We start from the raw sequence: 13,759 nt of genomic DNA, 5'->3' as shown, positions 1-13,759 counted from the left end.
AGCAATTACAATGTGCTGTGAGACTGCCTACTGGGCAGCAATTCAAGGTCCACTCAGCTAAGTAAGCATCTGAAGCACGGTAAATATGAGCAGCACAAGTAATAACAGTCTACATTCTAACATACCTAGAAGATAAGGTTAGAGTTTTAGACAGAAGGTACAGTGACTCAAATGACCACAAAAAGTCAACTGATCAGACTTATCGTGAATTAGACTAGATTACAACTGCTCTAGATACCTGATGCATTACTCTTATCTATTAACCACAAGATACAATAAGGCCGACACATTGAAACTTGTTTAACATTTTTACTGATCATTCAGCAGTGGAAAGATAACAAGTTTAAATATTAGTTCATTAAACCCATATGTACAAATGGTCATCACACTATATTTCAAGTCTCACAGTGAAGAACCTTACAGCTACGAAAAGTTAGACGTGTATAAGCCTAACTATATAAGCAGGAATTTAGAGAAAGAACAAAAAAAAAAAAAAATTAATTTTGCCTTCCCTCTACCTGTTTTGGCCAGTCCTGAACTTGGATTTTTTTTTTGTGTAAAACATCCTGGAGGCCTTTTTCCTGACAGGGAGATTCTTTAATATTCTGACTTGTCAAAGGCCATGGCTTGCAGACCAACTTCAGAATCTGTGACGCTGCCGACCAAGTTGTGGGTTTCGTGCTTTATGTAAATGTAAAAAATCCTTGAAGGTATGCTTATAAAGAAATTATTTTTAAACAAAAATGTACATATTGTGTACTTGAATGTGCTGCAGAATATTTATGACATACATACGTACATTAACATTGATGAAAGGCATTAATGAAAATGGCACTATGGGATATGAGAAATTCAAATTAAAAAAGTAATAAAAACAAGATTTAATTAATAAGTGTATTATTTCCAATTTATGGCAGGATACATGCTTTCCATATAAGACAATCTGAGGTGTACATTCCCTATACAGCTGCAGACTGTGGCATACCCTTTTTATTCAGTGTCCCTTTGAACATGCCCCTCTGTAAAACATTGCAAATATTTTACAGTTACTAGACCGCCTGTGAACCTGATTTTGCAAGAGCTTAAGTGCAAATTGTGAACTAATTCTATATAAATACAACATGAATTAATTAATTTACCTAGTAAAGTACCTTCTCAGTAATGTTGTTTCCAACAAACGGTTCTGAGAGAACAGACAGAGAGACACACACACACACACACACACAAAGCATTTTCACACATTCTTTTCAGCTTCCACATGAATTTCCCTGAAGACAACAGAAAAAAAAATGTTTTCCTGTCTTGTCAAAACGCATATCAAAAGTCCTTTCCATTTAAAAAAAGAATAAGTAAAAGAAACTAAATTATACTTAAGTCATTTATTATTCCTATTCTACACTATTCCGTTAGCATTCCTGTCTTTTTCCCTTCCCTTCTGACAAAGATATGTGTGTGTGTGTGTGTGTGTGTGTGTGTGTTTTCCTTTGTTCACAAAGTGCAATCATGGCTCCACTATGAACAGAACACACAAAACCACCGGCAAGTCTTGTGTCGGGTGCAAGGTGTTGGTGAAAAAGCACACAAAGAAACAGACCCAAAAACACGAGATGTGAAAAAAAGCTGCATGAAGAGTGTGTGTGCTTCCAGGTCCCCCATCAGCTCTCCCCTAAGACTCCTCCAAAGGGAAGTCTCTATTGGCTATGGATTGAGCACCAAGGCTTCCAGCTGCTGGTGAGTGAGGGAGTGAGTGCTGCTGCGGGGTCACCTCGCTCAGAGGCCCATCAATATTGATGAGCACGAGTGGCTGCAGGGTCTACCTCCGCTCCGCTGTCATCTCATCAAGAGGAGGGGAAGATAAAAGACAAGACAGCAGAGCAGCGGAGTGGAAAGCTCTGAGCGACCTGGGGGGGTATGGGGGGGGTATGAAGGGGAAAGGAATGCAGCGCTGAATTTTAAACAGCATTTGGTGAGCGCCGCCTTTCTTTTTTGCCTGACACGGTCCATGAGTGTGTGTACTCGCCAAAGCCATGGTCTGCTGGCTGTGAAGAGTCTAAAAAAAATATAGCATTAATCATCTGCTGTTGATGCAAATTGATCAGGGGTTCAGGTCAGGTATACACAGCTGTTTGCCACTGGCTCAGAGAATGCAGAGGAGACAGCAAGACCGAATAGGACTATTCCTCTCCTACTCGTCACATATTCCCCTTAAAATATCCATTCCAAAGTAAAAAAGTAAATTCAAGTAAAATAATATAACAAATAGTACATTCACACTGGACTAGATTGGTGCAGTCCAACTGAGCACACTATTCATTTGAGACAATGCTATTGTGTCTTAATGCAAGATAACAAGTAACTCACAATGGTCCATTTTGGTACAAAACAATGAACTGTTCTACTACATTGGCGTAAACTGTTGTGAATTGTGGGTAAATCCAAACCACAACCTTCACAACTGAGCGTGAAATAAATAGTCAGTACTTGTCATTGGTGGTAGGGAGCAACACTTGACCAGTAGGGGGCAGTGTGCCTTCATGTCTACAAGCACATCACACTGCTTGTTGGTTAGAAAAACTCACAGAAATACTACAATGTATATGTACATGCTAGCTATACGTGTGCTAATGGTGAGCAGATACACCATGATGCGAGTTCCTCATGAGGAAGGGCATGCAAAACCTGCTCTTGTCTAATGACAAACCTCATCCTTTCCCTCCCTTTGTGTTACCTTCAAATTCCACTTAGTCTCCACATAAATATGAACAAACAAACAAACACATTCATACAGACAAACCGACAGGCCTACAGACAGACTGGCAGACACACACACACACACACACACACACACACACACACACAGCAGCAGTCCCTCACTGGTCAATACAGCAGAAAAGAGAGCAGGATGTGGCCTCAGGTCCACGGAACTTCCCAGAGGAGGGTGTGTCAGTGCACTGTGCTATGAAGGCGTGCAGTTCTGTAACGTGTGTTGGGTCCTGGGCTTGCTGCTGTAGACGAAAGCACAGAAATGAGGGTCAGAAAGGGTCAAATCATGGCTATAATTTGATGTGTTTCTGTTTAATTTTAAGTATTGTATTTCTGTCTTTCTGCCAATCAAGCCAAGCAAATCTATCTCTGAGAAATCGTAGTCCACATCGCACATCTAAGTGAATCTAAATCTAAGTCATTTTTACTCACTTTCTATACAAATCACTTATAAAACTAATAAAAACAATTCTACATTACACTGTTTTCTTCTAAGCTTAATTTGTTAAACCTTTCACTTCCAACTTAACCTTTCTGTTTTGCTCTAAACAAGAAGTGGGAACAGCCAGAGAAACCACAATGCTTTTCTTATCACACAACCCAAAACAGGCAACCCAGAGGGCAGGCAGGTGTAATTTGGCAACCCACAATCCACATCCACATCCACATCAACCTGTGCCATGGACTGGCAGTGTAAAACCATGCTATGGTATGTATGTGCATCGAGCTGCTAGCGCCTCTTGCCATGTGCCGCTTGTGTTTTAAAAGTATAGGAGCGTAATGAAAGAGGCTGATGGCTTCAATGCCACGGCCCATGTGGAATGTGTATTCATATCTGTGAGCAAGCCCAACTGTCTCGTTCGCTTGCGCTCACCATGATGGTGTCGTAGGCTCCTGTGATGAGAGCGATGAAGAGCGACAGCACCATGTAGATGAAGAGGGAGATGAAGGTGTACAGGTAGACTTGGCTGAAGACCCACACCAGGGCGCTGCTGTGCTCCAACTCTGCGAACGTTGCGAACATGTCGTCCCCGTTGATCAGCGAGAACAGGCACTCTGACACCGTGGACAGTGACCGAAACTACAGGGGCAGAAATGAGCAGGGCTCAAGTGAGAGTGCTTTCACATCCTCAAAACTGTATAAGTAGTTTCCCCTTTGTGGTTCTGTTATACATAATTCAGTTTCATATCAATCACTTTTACCCAGTAGCAACAGTGGACAGAAACCTTTAGCAGTGTATTTGCCTCTTCAATAGAGACGCAATGATCTGTTATTTGTAGTGATAGGAGAACCCCAATATTCCATTACCACACAAAGATCTATCAATCCCTTAATACATGTATAAAAAATATAATGTGTGAGCCGGTACTGTACCTTGACATGGTACGGTCCAAGCACAATCCATCCACAGAAGCAGTAGCCCATGTAGATGGCAGCAGCACAGCAGGAGAAGCGAATCACATTGGGGAATGCAGCCCGCAGTGTCACAATAAGGATCTGAGGTACAGAGGTGACATTCTCTATCATAACATCTAAAGACTAGGCTGCAGTCAGATAAGAATGAGTTAATGACAGACTATATAACATGTCATGAGTCAATGACAGACTATATAACATATCATGATAGTCAATAACAGACTATATAACATATCATGATATGACATGTTATATAGTCTGTCATTGTCTGAGTCAATGACAGACTATATAACATGTCATGATAGAATTCATTAGCATTCATGTTTATTGCATTCATGCATTCAGCATTCATGTCTTTGTATATTTTCCTTTTGTTCACTCTTTTTTGTGCTACCAAAAACCACATCTCTATTCCTTCAAACTCAGTTCTGTGATGAAAAGTTGGCTCAGGATCACAAGACAGGAAAAAACTGGAGGTCCGTTTAAAAAAAATGTAAGAGGGTCATTTGAGAGCTGAATTTGAAAATGAGGGACTGATGCATATATGCGGTGCAAAAACAAACACTACAAAACAACACAAAACACATAACCAACAATACTTGCATTGTATTTCTGGAAGAAGCTGAGGTATCGGATAACTCCGACCCACACCAGCAGAGTAGATGTGCCAAGTAAAATTCCACACAGGTCGTAGGAGGCAATAACCTGTCATTGGCACAATTATTCACACAAATTACGGCTTTTATTAATACATAAATGATAAAAAAAACTTTGGATTTATCTTAATTTAATTTTACATTTGATTTAATACCCATTACCAGTTTATACATACGGACACGGATACCAACATCAACTAAGATAAATTAACATAATAATTTGAACTTGACATCAGTTGTCCTTTAGTCATTCATTAGCAGGTGATTTGAAAAGCTGATTAGCAGCATGAAAAGCTTCCTTAAGCGAAAGCCTACCTCAGCATTATCTTGTCAGCAATACTGTGCTCTGTAATAAAGTTATGTTAAGTGCATGAGCAAATTATTTGCCAAACCTTGGACTCAATGCCAATCTTGATGAAGCTGCCAATAATGGTGAACACATCGCTAACGATGAGCAGGAGGTACCAGCCGTTGATGAACTCCATCCTGTCTCCCCAGCACACACTGCGCCCCAGCCTTTGTCTGAAGAACTGCACACACTCCTGCAGACAGAGGGGTAGAGGGGTAGAGATGGAGGGGTAGAGGGGTAGAGATGGAGGGGTAGAGATGGAGGGGTAGAGATGGAGGGGTAGAGGGGTAGAGATGGAGGGGTAGAGGGGTAGAGATGGAGGGGTAGAGATGGAGGGGTAGAGATGGAGGGGTAGAGGGGTAGAGATGGAGGGGTAGAGATGGAGGGGTAGAGGGGTAGAGATGGAGGGGTAGAGATGGAGGGTAGAGATGGAGGGGTGGAGATGGAGGGGTAGAGATGGAGGGTAGAGGGGTAGAGATGGAGGGGTAGAGATGGAGGGGTGGAGACGGAGGGTAGAGATGGAGGGGTAGAGGGGTAGAGATGGAGGGGTGGAGATGGAGGGGTAGAGATGGAGGGTAGAGGGGTAGAGATGGAGGGGTAGAGATGGAGGGGTGGAGACGGAGGGTAGAGATGGAGGGGTGGAGATGGAGGGGTGGAGATGGAGGGGTAGAGATGGAGGGTAGAGATGGAGGGGTAGAGATGGAGGGGTAGAGGGGTAGAGATGGAGGGGTAGAGATGGAGGGGTAGAGGGGTAGAGATGGAGGGGTGGAGATGGAGGGGTAGAGATGGAGGGGTAGAGGGGTAGAGATGGAGGGGTGGAGATGGAGGGGTAGAGATGGAGGGGTAGAGGGGTAGAGATGGAGGGGTGGAGATGGAGGGTAGAGGGGTAGAGATGGAGGGGTAGAGGGGTAGAGATGGAGGGGTGGAGATGGAGGGGTAGAGGGGTAGAGATGGAGGGGTAGAGATGGAGGGGTAGAGGGGTAGAGATGGAGGGGTGGAGATGGAGGGGTAGAGATGGAGGGGTAGAGGGGTAGAGATGGAGGGGTGGAGATGGAGGGGTAGAGATGGAGGGGTAGAGGGGTAGAGATGGAGGGGTGGAGATGGAGGGTAGAGGGGTAGAGATGGAGGGGTAGAGGGGTAGAGATGGAGGGGTAGAGATGGAGGGGTAGAGGGGTAGAGATGGAGGGGTGGAGATGGAGGGGTAGAGATGGAGGGGTAGAGATGGACAGAATGGCAAATTGTCTGTTGAGTCACTGTTGTTGCAAAAAGAAAAAGCAATTTCAAAAGAATTCAGATAAATTTCAACTCATCTTACTTAAAAAATGTATGATAAAATGACAGCCCGACTAAAATGAGCCCCACTTCACATTCATTAATGATTCAATTTGGACCAAATACCATACAGATACCATGCATCTGCGACTGCATCATCATACTACCAAGACTTGCAGACTGTGACCAGTGAAAAGTTTGTAAGGTGACAAACTGTGTATGCATCCCACTCCTATTGAACTGCCCCACAATCTGTGTTGCCCTCAGTCTCACATGTTGCAGAAGCACTCCTCTGAGGATGGACCGTCCACAGAGCACGAGCGAGAGCACACACACCACGGCCACAATAATGTCAAATGCCACTCGTGCATAGTTGTCCCCTGCGCAGAACACAGAGTGAAACAGAGGAGAGACAAAAGAGGGTATTTGGGGATGAGAGAGTTTCAGAAGAACCAGGAGGAGAAGAATGGACCTGAAGCATAGGGGGTAGGGAAGCATACTTAATGGTAGGGAAACCTTGACAAGGAGCTGGGAAAGTCACATATCCCGTCACCATGTTGGTGGCACAAAGAGCCCGTTCGTGCATTTAATTGCTGCTGTCAAAGCAAACACTTGCCAAAGAAAAGGCCTCACCGTGTCCACCGTGTCCAGAGACGTTCGGGTCTCGACATTCCTTTATGGTGGCCCGGTTCTGGAGGCTGATCTTGATCCTCCCGCTATGAGCCTGGTTGTCCAGCAGGATCTGTCAAACAACATCACACAGCAGACATCACTCACTGTATCTACACCAACAAAGTATGACAAATGTGTATAAGCAATCCCGAAAATAATTACACTTTTACATATCATGAAGGTTTTTGGCAATCATTACAAATTAAATGGACTGGAATTGAAATGGAATTTACCATAAAATTTCAAGAAAAAACAGTGGGGGTAAGGGGGGTTATTTCACGGTATGGGTCAAGGTAATGTGTTGATGATAACATGTCCATAAGATGGATAATATGAATGAACACGTAGTGGGGCCAGGCGTGACGGGTACTTTAAATGGTAGTATTCCTCTGGGAACAACTGAAGTTTTACAAGTTGATTTCAGCGCAGCCAGACACATACACATACACATACACCCTTCCTCCATCATAAAGAGAGCATCATTCATCATTGGCTTTTTGTGCTGAATCAACACCGCTACTTTCAGGTCTTTGAAATGGTTTAAGAATTTCAAGTGTTCATCAATCGTCAGTTTTAATCCTCTAATGATTCCCACTTACATTTAAGATGAATCCCCCTACAATTGTCCCCCGACATCATAACATCTGAAGGAGACGTATAGGAACGCCATGAAGTAGACTTTACCGTGATGCAGAAGGTGTAGCAGTCGGGGATCTCGTTATTTATAATAGTCTGAAGGTTGATGGCCTTCAGCTGGAAGTCGATGGTTACATTAATCAGCCTGTAGAATGAAGAGGATAAAAGTAGGTTCCACATTTGAGAACACAACAGTTTGTTTGGGAAATATTTCAACACATAAGCAGAAGCACAAAACAAGAAGTCTTAAGTAATTGGGAGAACAGTATGACAAATCTCCATGTGTTCACAAGATTCTATTCCATAACTCACTACTGTTCACCAATGTCATCAGTGAATATTGTCTGTGGTTCCACAAATGTTATAAATAGAATATTCTGTCATTTGATTGAGCATGTATCATAGAGAGGGACCGAGAAAGACAGAGAAAGGAAATACTATGAAAGAGTGTGTTTGTGTAAAAGAGAGATATTTACTTGTGAAATTTAAGGGTGAAGTTCCTATAGTCTTCAGTGAGAGTTGCAGTGGGATCTGGAGGGGGGTTCACTCCTATGCAGTCTGGGTAAAGGCAAAAAAAGGTCATAGACTCAGAAATTCAAACCAACAATTGAGTCTGTGCACACTGGTGTAGCCAATATATTCATACAAGTCACAATGCAAATATACACAAGAATACAAATCATTACATTCAATATTTTCAATTTAAATAGTTGTACTGTTATATTTAAATGTACTTTAGTTTAACACGTTTAATAAACATTACTAACACCTACAGTATAAGAATGATTATGATGATGTATTTATGTTCATTCACATGACTTACTGATGTTTGACACTACCATTTTATCATCATAGGTACCACATCCAACAGGTGCAGCAAACACTGTGTTTCCCCAAATAAAAGGTACTTATTTAATTTGAGCATTTTTCCAAGGAATTGACCTTGGTAGAGTAGGGGCACCATTCCGACACATAACAGCTGAGCAGACTCACAGATTTATTTTTAAAGTAGTCGACTAGCTCAAATCTTTCTCAAATGTACCATTTATAATATAATTAACTTTTATTATCATCTTAAAAGAGAAATAATGAAACTTTCTTGATTACATAAAATTTCCAAAATAAGCAGTTTTACCAGTCATGATACGTGGGTCAATATCATAGGTGTCATTGACAGGATCGATGTGACCCTTCTTGTAATAGTGCTGACAAAGGGTCAGGGCACTGCCATTCACACCCACGCCCAGCACATAGGCATAGCGGCCAACTGAGGTGTCTGTCAAAGCCAGGTACTAGAGGGTCAGAGAAGAGGAAGGTTTGATTCAACACTGGGTGGAACATGCAGTAACCATCAGCAAATCAGGGCCTGTCTAAGAGCTTTGAATGTATCTGAATGTTAAGGCTGACATCACCAACCAGAAGCTTTCCCTATGATGATCTCTCAATCGTTCCACTTCAACACCATTTGCCCACCCCACAGTTTATGTCAGCTGTTCCCCCTTCTGATGACTGTCTCTTGTGCTCCGTTCTCATTGACCTCCTTGACTATTTATAGTTTCTCTGCAAAGTGTGTCAGGATTTTACTGGTTCTTGGCGTCACTAAAAAATGCTGCAATGCATGAGAACTGGTAACATTATTATTATAATAATATGTAATAAATGATTACTACAGGAGATATTATTGGCCCGACCCCCATTGAGGGGTTGCTGTGTCTATTTGGTATCTCCCCACTGGCACTGGAGCTTACCTGGTCTATGGCATGAATGATGTGGCTGTAGACATCACTCTGGGTGTGCACAGCCAGTGGGGTGTCGGGGTCATCCTGAAAGTCTTTCAGGAAGAGGTGTCTGAAAGCTTCTGTGTTCTCATCCTTAAAAGTGACCACCATCTGATTACTCAGACCAAACAGCACCAGCTTTGACAGGGCAAAGGAGAGAGAGGGGGTGGGGTGGGGGGTGGGAGCACACACATAACAACAGTGAAGGTTTTTACCTAATATTTGCCAGGCTCTTGTCACTTATGAATATGGCATTATGGACTGGAATAAATGGTGTACCTGCACAGTGACAATGACAATCTTGAGAATCTGCAGGAGTAGTTTGTATGGTTTACGACCTTTGGCATGGTATTTGTCACATGGACTCATGAAAAAGTACTTCATCTTTCTTCGGAGCTCCTCTTCCTCATGTTCGAGCTGTTGCTGCAGCAGTGATCCCTCAAGATCAGCAGGTCGCTGGCCAGTCTGAGGACGTCCCTTGCAGTCATTTGAGCCATAGCACGTTACAGAGGTTAGCAGTCTGTCATTCTCTGAGACAAAATCAAACAAAAGAGTGAGACCTCGGATGTAAGAAACAACATATAACTGTGGCTCATGTATTACTATTTGTCTATAAATGTAACGGTCAGCCTATAAGAATTTGAAGAATTTGTATTCTGCTGGTCTTACTGCCGGATCCAGCACACTACTAGACCTGTAAAAATATAGCCTAAATACAATTTGCACAAAGGCAGCGACGTGGCGTCATTCTGCACTGACAGTGTCCCTCACATCTCGGCTAAAGACAGACATTAGTTTAAGAACTATTGACTCAATGACTAGCCTAAACTAAATATGCCCAGCACATTCATAACAAACAATTAGACAAGTAAGACTAATCGTATGAATCAATATACGTGTTTACACCATCACAGCCTCAGCTATTGACAAAATTTCCTTCTGATGATTTTCCTGTCACCAACCTGTAACGTTACCATCGGGGATGCAACGATTGTAGTCCGAAGATGCCATGGCCATCTTATAGAAAGCGCGAACAACTTAAAGGGCTGCATTTAATGTGAACTTCATTGAAAAGGCATATTATGCTTAGCAGTTTAACTCCCATTGATTGCACAACAGAACGACAGCAACATTGCTTCCCACGTAAACAGTGTTCAACTTCCGTGTTGGTCACGTGGTAAATACCATGTGATTACAAATTGCACTGCGGGGAAACTGGTAATTTTAGGTTCTGGTATATTGTAAGTTGCCCCCATGAGTAAGTCTTTAAAAACTAAAACCTGGGGAAAATGCTTACATTAGCGTATTGCTATTGTTATTAACATTTACGTTGGCTAGCTGTTCTAAAAAGGATGTCTGCAATTGGATGACACATTCATGGGGTGTTATCTAGGTTTCTATGCATGTTTTTCCTAAGCAGAGCGGTAAATGTTCACGCCAGTGAACAGAAAGAGAAGACACAAACAATGAAACAAACCCCTTTTTATTATGAGTAAACAACAAAGCAAAGTGTTTATAATTTCCGGCGTTTTTAGCCTACTTCACACCACCAGGGACACACTTTAATAGTTACAGGTGAGTTAATGCAGCTCCCCGTGGGTCAAAGATTTAAAACAGCAAAATTCTTTTGACGACTTCATGAGTCCAGTTTCAGAGCCATTCATGGTATCCTGATACCATTCTCTTTTAGAATATAACAAAAACTGTTTTGCCGCAGTGTGACTGATATATGATGACAAACACAACATTTGCTTCACTGGAATGTTCACACATTTACTAGGAGGTAAAAACATAAGTACATAATTGTAAGACACCATCTTCATGTTCTGAACTGGTTTGAGAATTAAACCAGCATAAATGAAACTACTGCATCTTTGGACCTTCAGGCTCAGATATAGATGCACTCCCAATCCCCCAGACATGAACAGGTAAAACCCCCAAAGACGCTTTGTTAAAAGCGCTCACTGATACAAATAGGGTGTGACCCAAATATTCATGAATGCGTCTTGCAGGAATGAGTGGTTTCATGACATTTAACAGAAAGAACATCCATCCCAAAATATACTAAATTCTTGTAACATTCATTACTCGTCTTTCAGTCACAGGTCAGTCTCTCAGGTATTTATTCACCAGTGAGGATGTACCAATGAATCAATCCACCAAACTCCTGCATCATACACTCTATCTACTGTCCAGAGCTTTGTCACGGGCAATAACAGATTCGTCAAACTTGATCATCAGCGTGGTACCCTTGTGCCAGTGAGCAGTAACCTTGGCCGGAAAGCCACTGTGGGTCAAGATGGCCTCCACAATGCCAGCTGTGAAGGCGGCACAGTTCAGCGTACTGTTCTCTTTCGGAACAGAAATGTAGGCGTTGATGAGTGGCTCTTTCTCAATGATATAGTAGGTCTTGTCATCATCATTGGCCTGCTCCAGCTTGTCAGCCTCCTTTCCAAATAGAGCTTTCCACACAGATACCTGTATAATAATATAAAACAAGACAGGATGAGTTTCATATATGGGGTCACTTTGGGGGCATGCATTGCCAAAGTATTGCAGGGTTATTTATTTAATAGTTTTACCTTGATAAAGAGCAAGATGTTGAGAACTTTGGTCTCTCTCTTGCCGTTTTTCTCGCGCAGTACTAAGACATCGAGCATGCTGGCACCCACACTCTGACCCATGTCCGCCAGACGCGCCTGCAACTCGGACACCGAGTACACGCGACTCTGGCAGTACTGGACCATTTCGGAGAACAGCAGGGCGAAAGCACTCACACTGACCTCGGTCTTTGGCCGGGTCAGCGAGCGCTCAAGGATAGCCGATTTTCCCTTGGTGAAACGGGTATCCATCATCTTAAACGTAGAAAACCATCGTTAATTGTCCGCTTGTCAAAATACACATGCTGAAACACTTGGCTGGCAGTCGATGTACATTCAGTTAGCTCTCAATTTAGACATCAAGTCTATGTGTCTCTTCAGTAAATGACATATAGCATAATTTAAGAAATATAAATTTCTATGACTGTCAGATTGCCTGCTCGAAATGCACGAAGCCTGGATGTGCCCATGCTAACACTGTAAACAAAATATCGGTTAGCCTTGCTAGCTAACTTTAGCTGGATTAATTGTGCTAGCCAACAAACTGGATCAAATGAGCAAATAATGAGCACGCAAATATTCACCGGACATTCAAAACCACACTCTCTCCAATAAAATGAGATAGCCGGTGAATTCTAAAGTTAAGGTAACGTTATCTCCAAACATTTCTATACATTTGGTAACTAGCTAAGTAGCTACATTGACAGCTCTGACTTACCAGTTTCCTAGTCTTTGCTACCACTTCCCTTCCTGTTCCGTCGGAATAAAAGTCGCAGTAGTGTGCTGTAACGTAAAAGTCGCTAGCATAAATTTTCACAATGAAGCAAAGATAATGTTCAACATTTGGATAGCGGTTCTATATTTACCTACACAATTAATTCAAATCTACAGGGCAACTAAAAGGACATAGATCCTAAAGGGATTCAATAGGCCTAGTTTTTCTCATTTTTGTCTGTAAAACTGCTTTTCCATTTCCACTTTGGGAAGTTTCATGTAACGTCATAGCATTTGCACAGCTTGAATAGAGAACAGCAGGGGCGGACTGGGGGAAAAAAGTGGCCCGGGAGTTAGTGTCAGACCGGCGCACTCAATACACGGCGCGCGGCCCACTCAGTACACGGCGCGCTGCCCACTCAATAGCCTACACGGCGCGTTGCCCATTCAATGCATCGTACGTATCGACCAGTCAGTGGCCTACTTGGAAAAATACCCATACACTTAACATTATTTTGGATGATTACAAAGAAATTACATCATATATGTTGTTTTTTTAAAATAACATTTGGATCCACCAATTTGCCTGGATGGACACATGGAATAAAATGATACTGGCTATTGTAACACTCCAAGGTAGGTATAGTTTGCTAGATGAATGGGCTTAACTCTGGGCTAGTATCAGATGGTTATACGTATAACTACAGAACCTTAAGGAATGAATATCCACACAATAAAGAAACTGGAATCAGAGGGTAGAATTAGTATGAACTATATTGTAGAAATTAACAGAATAGAACATACGATGGGGTGTGAACATCAGTGGTATCAGTAGTGTTGCATGCTGGGTGTGTGATTGTGTGTGTGTGTGTGTAGGGGTGTTGAAGGTGCATAAAACAATA

General features: G+C 42.4%; 2 protein-coding genes across 3 annotated transcripts; both read right to left on the bottom strand.

Moving 5' to 3' along the window:
* Nucleotides 1-295: 295 nt before the first annotated feature.
* Nucleotides 296-10,718, bottom strand: mcoln1b (mucolipin TRP cation channel 1b). Its single transcript, XM_031572786.2, has 13 exons — nucleotides 10,506-10,718; nucleotides 9,823-10,073; nucleotides 9,514-9,681; nucleotides 8,901-9,057; nucleotides 8,242-8,323; nucleotides 7,814-7,910; nucleotides 7,091-7,199; nucleotides 6,731-6,837; nucleotides 5,229-5,378; nucleotides 4,784-4,885; nucleotides 4,139-4,261; nucleotides 3,638-3,844; nucleotides 296-3,005 (listed from the first exon to the last, which is right to left on the bottom strand). Exons 1-13 carry the CDS (start codon nucleotides 10,558-10,560, stop codon nucleotides 2,871-2,873), a joined length of 1,743 nt encoding a protein of 580 aa, XP_031428646.1. The 5' UTR covers nucleotides 10,561-10,718; the 3' UTR covers nucleotides 296-2,870.
* Nucleotides 10,719-11,010: 292 nt separating this feature from the next.
* Nucleotides 11,011-13,003, bottom strand: trappc5 (trafficking protein particle complex subunit 5). 2 transcript variants are annotated; one of them, XM_012825981.3, is made up of 3 exons: nucleotides 12,862-13,003; nucleotides 12,126-12,398; nucleotides 11,011-12,021 (listed from the first exon to the last, which is right to left on the bottom strand). In XM_012825981.3, the coding sequence occupies exons 2-3, from the start codon at nucleotides 12,396-12,398 to the stop codon at nucleotides 11,725-11,727; spliced, it is 570 nt and encodes a 189-aa protein (XP_012681435.2). In that variant the 5' UTR covers nucleotides 12,862-13,003; the 3' UTR covers nucleotides 11,011-11,724. The 2 variants fall into 2 exon arrangements, with proteins under 2 accessions (XP_012681435.2, XP_031428661.1); XM_031572801.2 differs by lacking the exon at nucleotides 12,862-13,003 and adding an exon at nucleotides 12,728-12,855.
* Between the last annotated feature and the right edge of the window lie 756 nt (nucleotides 13,004-13,759).

This window comes from Clupea harengus, chromosome 1 (assembly GCF_900700415.2).
Source record: "Clupea harengus chromosome 1, Ch_v2.0.2, whole genome shotgun sequence".
NCBI classification, from domain to species: domain Eukaryota; kingdom Metazoa; phylum Chordata; class Actinopteri; order Clupeiformes; family Clupeidae; genus Clupea; species Clupea harengus.
Note: the sequence above shows the minus strand (reverse complement) of the source record. Positions and strands in the feature narration are given on the sequence as shown.